General features: G+C 36.3%; 1 protein-coding gene and 1 pseudogene across 1 annotated transcript; both read left to right on the forward strand.

The window, feature by feature from the left end:
• The first annotated feature begins 2366 nt into the window (after positions 1–2366).
• LOC113687295 (uncharacterized) lies at positions 2367–3044 on the forward strand. Its single transcript, XM_027204938.1, has one exon. The coding sequence runs from the start codon at positions 2367–2369 to the stop codon at positions 3042–3044; it is 678 nt and encodes a 225-aa protein (XP_027060739.1).
• A 3442-nt stretch (positions 3045–6486) lies between these two features.
• Positions 6487–7731, forward strand: LOC113687296 (mitogen-activated protein kinase kinase kinase 20-like; annotated as a pseudogene).
• Positions 7732–7957: the final 226 nt, after the last annotated feature.

The raw sequence follows: 7957 nt of genomic DNA on the forward strand, positions 1-7957 counted from the left end.
TCCATGCACAGGCATCCAAGCGAAGGAAGCAAAATCAGATAAATGGCCTCTTCAATGATGCGGGGCAGTGGTGTAACTCCCATGATGATCTGGAGCACATTATCTTAGACCATTTTGGATCTATTTTTTCCAGTTCAAAGCCATCTCCTGAGATAATTGATGCAGTTTTGCAAAGGGTGCACCCCAAGGTATCTAGACGAATGAATGATTCGCTTCTGCGAACTTACTCAACCTCTGAGGTAACACAAGCTTTAAATCAAATGCATCCTTTTAAATCTCCCGGTCCTGATGGCATGTCCCCAATATTTTATCAGAAATTTTGGCATATTGTTAGTCAGGATGTAGTGAAATGTGTTCTTGAATTCCTGAACAACGGGCATTTTGATAATCAATTGAATTTCACTTACATTGTGCTTATCCCAAAATGCCAATGCCCATCCAATATCACTCAGTTTCGTCCGATTAGTCTATGTAATGTAATTTATAGATTAGCTTCTAAGGTTATAGCCAATAGATTAAATAAAGTTCTTTCAGTAATTCTCTCACCCTTTCAGTCTGCTTTTCTTCCTGGTCGTCTTATTACAGATAATATCCTGATTGCTTACGAAGTTAACCACTCTCTTAAATCAAAGTCAGCAGGCAGGGAGGGATCCATGTCTATTAAATTAGACATGAGCAAAGCATTTGATAGGGTTGAGTGGCCTTTTCTGAAAGGAATGATGTTGGCTTTAGGTTTTCATCCTTTGTTTGTTGATCTTATTTCCAGTTGTTTCTCTACTGTTTCTTATTCTTTTCAGCTGAATGGTGTTCAATTTGGTTATTTACGACCACAACGGGGCATTAGACAAGGCGATCCAATTTCTCCGTATTTATTTCTTATATGTGCAGAGGCTTTTTCCTGTCTATTGCAAGAAGCAGAGGCTTGTGGTAAATTGTCAGGAGTACGAATAGGTCAGAGTGGCCCTAAGCTTTCTCATTTATTATTTGCAGACGATACTTTGTTATTTGGCAAAGCGACCCTACAGGAAGCTCGACATATTCAGGATATCTTGCAACTATATAAGGAAGCTTCTGGGCAAGAGATAAATCTTGAGAAATCAGCTGTGATTTTCAGTAGTAACATAGATTTCTCAACCCGACAAGATATCACTCAGTTTCTAAATATTAAAGAAGTGGTTGCACATGAAAAATATCTTGGTCTTCCCACCATTATTGGACGCTCCAAGCGTGAGGTATTCTCTTCTATCAAGGATAGAATTTGGCAACGAATTCAAGGATGGAATGAACAACGGTTATCAAAAGGGGGAAAGGAAGTGTTGTTGAAAGCAGTTGTTTAGGCAATTCCCACATATTCGATGTCTTGTTTCAAATTTCCAGATTCTTTGCTAATGGATATCCAATCAATGATGAGCAATTTTTGGTAGGGTGATGGAAATAAGGCTAGGCCGATTCACTGGGTTAGTTGGGATAAACTTTGCAACCGAAAGGAAGATGGAGGAATGGGCTTTAGGCAGCTTAAGACTTTTAATCTCGCATTGTTATCTAAGCAAGCGTGGCGTATTGCTACACAACCATCTAGCCTTCTTCATCGGGTATATAAAGCTAAATACTTTCCCAATACTGATTTCTTCCAAGCTCAGGAAGGATCGCGGCCTTCCTGGTCTTGGCGCGGACTATGTGAGGTCAGGAAGTATATTGAGGCAGGAAGCAGATGGCGAGTTGGTTCTGGCCAGTCTATCAAAATCTGGTCAGATAGGTGGCTTCCACGGCCATTTACTTTTAAGATCGTGTCACGGTCTACTGCATTGCCCGAGAATTCCACAGTTGATTCCCTAATAGACTGGGAGCAAAAGACTTGGCGAGTTGACTTATTGCAGGAAATTTTTTGGCCTGAGGAGACTGAATTAATTCAAAGCATCCCAATTGGAGACTCTCACAATAGGGATAAGCTCATCTGGCACTTTTCAAAGAATGGATCTTTTACTGTGAAGAGTGCATATCACTTGATCAAGCAGCGATCTTCTAATTGGGAGAATTTGCCATCAAGTAGTAGTGCTTTAAAGCAAAGTGTTTGGGCTCGGCTTTGGCACTTGAAGCTTCCTGAGAAAATTAAAATTTTCTTATGGAGGGCATGTAAAGATATACTGCCAACCAGCACAAAACTCAATACTAAAGGGCTCCATTTAGATACCTCTTGCCTGTTATGTCTCGCTCCAGTTGATGATGTGGATCATACCTTCTTAACTTGTCCTGTAGCGGTGCAAACGTGGGCGCTTAGTTTCTTAAGCCAGAAAATTCAACTGCAATCGGCTGATCAGATTACGTCTTAGCTTCCCAACCAGCTTTTGCGACTATCAAGCAAAGAGATGGAATTGGCGGGGGTTATTCTTTGGAATTTATGGAATAATCGGAATGGAGCAACCTTTGATGGGCCCTACAGAGATCCTCTGAGCTTGGTCTCCCTATCCATAGCATTCCTAAATCAATTCCATGAAGCAAACTCCAAAGATAAGTGCCATACACTTGCCTCTCCCCAATCAAGGTTATCGATAGGTCATTGGACACGACCCAAAGCAGGTTTTGTTAAGGCGAACTTTGATGGAGCTGTGTTTCTGGAGGATAAATCATCAGGGGTTGGTGTCATTATCCGGGATGATAAAGGAAGTTTCATTGCTGGCCTCTCCAAGAAAATTCTTGGGATATTGGAACCAAATGTGGTTGAATCATATGCGGCCAAACATGCTACTCAGCTACTGCAATCTTTGGGTTTCGATAAGATCGTTTTGGAAGGAGATTCACAAAAAGTCATCAAAATGCTAGAGTGTTTGGAATCTGATGATTCATCATGTGGCTTGTTGATTGATGATACCATTGTCTTATGTCAAGATTTCATGTGTTGGGAAGTTTCATGGATTCCTAGGTCGTTTAATGTTCCAGCTCATAACTTTGCCAAGTATGGTATTAATCTTGCAGACTCTTGTATATGGAGAGACTCTCCTCCATCTTTTATTTGTCCTGCACTTGTTGCAGATTCGATCTCCTGATTAATAAAATTATTCTATTTTATTATAAAAAAAAAGAGTTATATTTTTTAATGACAAAAATAGTGCACACGGAGGAGGGAAGACGTCTCTTTGTTTCATTAATTGCTGTAAAATTGACTTTCTTCCTCCAAATGAAATTTGTATAAAGGGTGCCCTGTAGGTTAACTTGTTAAGACGAGTTCCTTGAGTTTCTAGGAAGAGTGCAATTTAAAATAGTAATCGTCTAAAAGAACAAAAGATAAATTACATAAAATATGTCGACGATTAGTAAGGAGGGTATATTTCGGTGTAGTGAAGTACATTATATTTCCACTAAGAACCATTAAAAAAAAAATCCAAAATCATGATATCAGACAAATAATCAGTGAACTGCACACGGACAATTACAAATTTTACTGAAATTAACCGTGGCCAGTGTATTAATGTTAATTAATGGACACCTTTTAAGGATAATTTTGTCAAATCAAAGTTCTAGTTTTAGTATTACTGGCCTGCTAAGAATTCTTTATATCCACTTACCCCAATCTGACAATAATGCATTTGAGAGGATAGTGGATATTTGGTATATAAACACTTCCTTAAACGAAGGTGGCCTTATACGGCATGATCGAATGAGTTGGATGACTTTAGTGGTTTTGAATATCATTGTACTTTATAATTTGGTCTTTGGTTTCATTGAGAAATCATGATTTTTTTCAATCTATAATGCATGTCTGATTCGTTGAATCCTTACCTCCTGACTCTTGAGCTCAGCTGAGTTCTACTACTTAACCCATGCATATTTGTTCCAATTTCACTCATATTTTGAACAAAGTCACTGTTAATTTTTGACGTTGAGGTCCTTGTCACTTGCTTTCAAAAAGATTGCTATTCATTGATAAGGGTTTATTTTACGTATTTTTAAGTGCATTTTATTAGTTAATTTGGTTTGATTATTTAGTTTTATAACTAAAATAACTAAGGTTTGGTAAAAATCTACATTTTATGTTAAAGTGGCTAACATTGCATTTCTATTGATTTTTTATGGTAAAAACTTCATATTTTGTAGATTTAATTATTCAATCGTCAAATGAAAGTGCATTGAGAAGATATTTGGATGATTGAAGATGGATTAAAGTGATGAAAATAAAATATGAAGTGTAAAAGGAGAAATGTAATTTGAGGACAAAAGAATCAAGAAAAGTCAGCGTTGACAACTTAGACACATTTTCATATTTTGACTATATCTGGAGCTACATAGATTGGATTGAGATGATCTTTATACCATTTTGAAACTAAGAGATAGATCTAAATTTGGTATGAAGACATCAGAATCCAATTCAGCCGTTTTCTCAGTCAAAAGGTCGAAATACCAAAATTTAACACTGTTGTCCAAAGTTGAAAACACAATTGACCAGTCTTCAGTATTTTAGTCATATCTCAGTCTACAAAGCTCCTTTAGATGATTTTTAAAGCATTGGAAAGCTAGTTAGATGCTGCAAGAAAGAAGGATGAAAAGTTGTGTAAGTTGCAGATTTTTCCCGCCAAAGTATCCAATGCGATATCTAAAGCGAATATCACTATCCGATCTAAACACTCTTCTTCGAAAAATCCTCTGACGAGTATTTGGAGCAATTATCTGGCTTCACTTCTTCAATTCGATGTTGTATACTGCTCAACACTCTTTCTCTTGCAAAACCTTCTAACGGATATCTGATTTGGTATTTGACTCGAAATTCACAATCTGGCTCCGTATACTCTCATTCAATCCAGTGATGACTTTTTCTAAACAACCCCATATTGTCCTTACTCATTCGTCCCTATCAAAAATGACAAACTTTAACAAGTAAAAGGGACAAATTCACAAATCTTCTCAAAGTTACTCAAGGATATCAGATATTGTCAAAATGGTCATTCACATTGTTTTAGGAGCTCAAAATTAGCTATAAATAAACTAAAATATAACAAATTATTAGGTAATATAGACACTTGTCAAAGCTTGCAATGATAATTGAAATTTAATCGTAGTTCAAGGAAGTATTAAACCTAAGAAAAACTCTCACGAGAGTAGAGGTGCACTCTTCTAGTCTTAGTGGTTAATTTCACGTAACTTCATAGATGTAAGGAAGTTATAGTTACTTTTTTTTATCTATGAGAGTAGCCATTGATTAGTTATAGATATGGTCAATATACTAGCGAGAGCAGGTGTCGCATATATTAGGAAATTACATTATAATTTAACCAAGGTAATGAAATTTAATTAACTTCTAATTTCACTTGCAAGAGTAGTTAGGACTTTCATAACGCTAAGAGCTCTTTATTGTTATTTTTGTTTCTTGTTCATGACATATTACAATGTAAATTTAATATCCTGCACATGTGATAATCTAATAATAAAGGAGTTTAAATATCATCAGTAATTGAGAATTTTCTCTATGGGATTGATGCCTAATATCCTCTATGATAAATGATATATATACTTACAGAAAATGGGGTTTTTAGATTTTTAAAACTTAGTGCGAAGGACGTTAGTCAAGCCCTCACCACTCATTAGTCAAGCCCTTTAAAGAGCTGGACGTTAAGGACCTACAAACAACATTAAATGGGACAACATTTAACACTCGAATAAATGTAGGTGTTGTATGTGAATTACCATTTTCAATGGTGTAAATATTGGAGAAAAGGTTTTTCTAACGAGTGCCCTAAAGGTAGTCGTTAACACAGCTAATATTCATCTAATCTACCATATGTATACACATACTAACAATTATTAACATCTCTTACATTTATATACTTTTCCTATTTAATCTTGCGTAGCCTCCTTTGTATTTATTTACTTTTCCTAATTAATCATATATTTTCAAAAATATAACACTTGAAATATATCTTAACAAATGCCTATGGGCACCCGTTAGAAAAATCATTGGAAAAAAATGCTTTTCTTTCCTAATAGGCCAATTTTTATTGGATGACATGATGCATTGACTTAATGAATAATTTCTCAGTTTTTAAAACTTTAAAAGCATGTTAATTAATAGTACTCTTTGATGTACTAACGTTTTAAAACCCAACGGGAATTTTTTTAATTTGGTGTTAAAAAAATGCTGCAAGAGAAAAAAGTATACATTAAATTCATTAATCTGGTGTTAAAATTGCATAAAATGTTTTGGGTGGAAAATCAAATTTAAATATGTCATGTACCAATAAACTTCATCTCAAAATTTTATTGGACTCACTTGAAACATTTTGAAGATGGGATGGACAAATTTAACTATTTTGGCAATAACGAGTATTACTACTATTTAACCTAGCCACCAAAACTATGTTTTCGATTGGGATATATACGAAAACCAAGCTTATTAAATTAATTAATAGCTTGATTAAATCTTGTAGTTTCCAAAGATAATTTTCGATCTATTTCAACTAGGAAAAGATAGAAGGAAAAAAATTTTCCGGACCGTTAATGAGTTTCAAGTTGGCCACTGCCTTGGAATCACTGACCACCTTCAGCTATATACACCATCACGTTTGTAATGAACCCTATTATGTACGCTTATTCTTAATCGGCCGCAGATATAAACCGTCTTCTAGATTTTGACCTAAGATCCGCAGCGCAATACCATCTATTTTGTTTCTTTCTACTTTCTTGCATCCAAAAATACAAAGCCAGGTTTCAGCAAGCAATTGCAGCTCAAGAGTTATGAAAGTGAAGTTAAGGATTCGGGGATATCAAGAATCTGACAACCAAGCTCAAGAAACTCATCAAAGAGTATACATATGGAGATGGGGTTGCATGGCGGCGAGGTCCAGTGCTAGGGAAAGGAACTCTTAGTTGTGTGCATCTTGCCACTTCCAAAAATTCATCAATCAATTATAGTTGCTTTCCTTTAGTCATGGCCGTGAAATCAGCAGATGTTTCGGTTTCAAGTTCGCTTCAGAAGGAGAGAGAAGTATTGAGTTATCTCAGTGGCTGTCCGGATGTCATTCCAGGCTTTGGTGATGAAACAACAATTGGCAGCGATCGCAGAATGGTTTACAACTTACCGTTAGAGAATGGTTCTGGTGGAAAGCTTGCAGATAGGATCAAGAAATTGGGCTACAAGGGACTGCCCTTACACGAGGTAAGGTGTTTTACTAGGTCTATACTGAAAGTATTGAGTTACATTCATGAACTTGGTTTTGTGCATTGTGATTTGAAATTGAAACCTGAAAATATCTTGCTTGTGCCAAAATCAAGAAAAACAAATACAGAATTTATTGCAAATATCTGTGATTTCGGGCTTGCTAGAAGAGTTCAGAAGAGTAAGAAGAGGAAACTAGAGCATTACTTTAACGGCACTCATATGTATCTGTCGCCCGAAGCCGTAAGGGATGGTGTGCAAGGAACCCCTTGTGATATTTGGTCACTTGGATGTGTAATGCTTGAGATGTTAACTGGAAAGCCTGCATGGGTGAAGGGATGGATGAGGAGAGTGTTTTGAACAAGATTGGTAAAGGGGCTGCAGTTCCTAAAAAACCAAGAAATTTGTCCCAGAGTGCTAAGAGCTTTCTCAACTGTTGTCTCGAAAGAATGGTTCAGAGTAGACTGTCGGCTAAGACATTGTTACATCATCCATTTGTGAATGGATTGAATGATGATGGAGTACTTGAAGAAGAAGATATTGATGAAATGGACGAAGATTGCAGCGGTTTATCTGCAGAGCACTGATCAGTTTCCTATTATTTAGAACATAATCAAGAGCTGGTTGATGAGAATGAAGCTTTATCGCTGTTTCACTTAATTGCACGATGAACAAAGTTTTGTACAGATTCCATCTACAGTCAACTACTTGAAAGCTGTACACAGATGAAAGAATTGTATTGCAGATTTTGACAAGTTCTTGTAGGCACCAATTGGTGTACAGTTTACATACTGAATAAAGTTTTAACAATGC

This window comes from Coffea arabica, chromosome 5e (genome assembly GCF_036785885.1).
Source record: "Coffea arabica cultivar ET-39 chromosome 5e, Coffea Arabica ET-39 HiFi, whole genome shotgun sequence".
In the NCBI taxonomy this organism is placed as follows: Eukaryota; Viridiplantae; Streptophyta; class Magnoliopsida; order Gentianales; family Rubiaceae; genus Coffea; species Coffea arabica.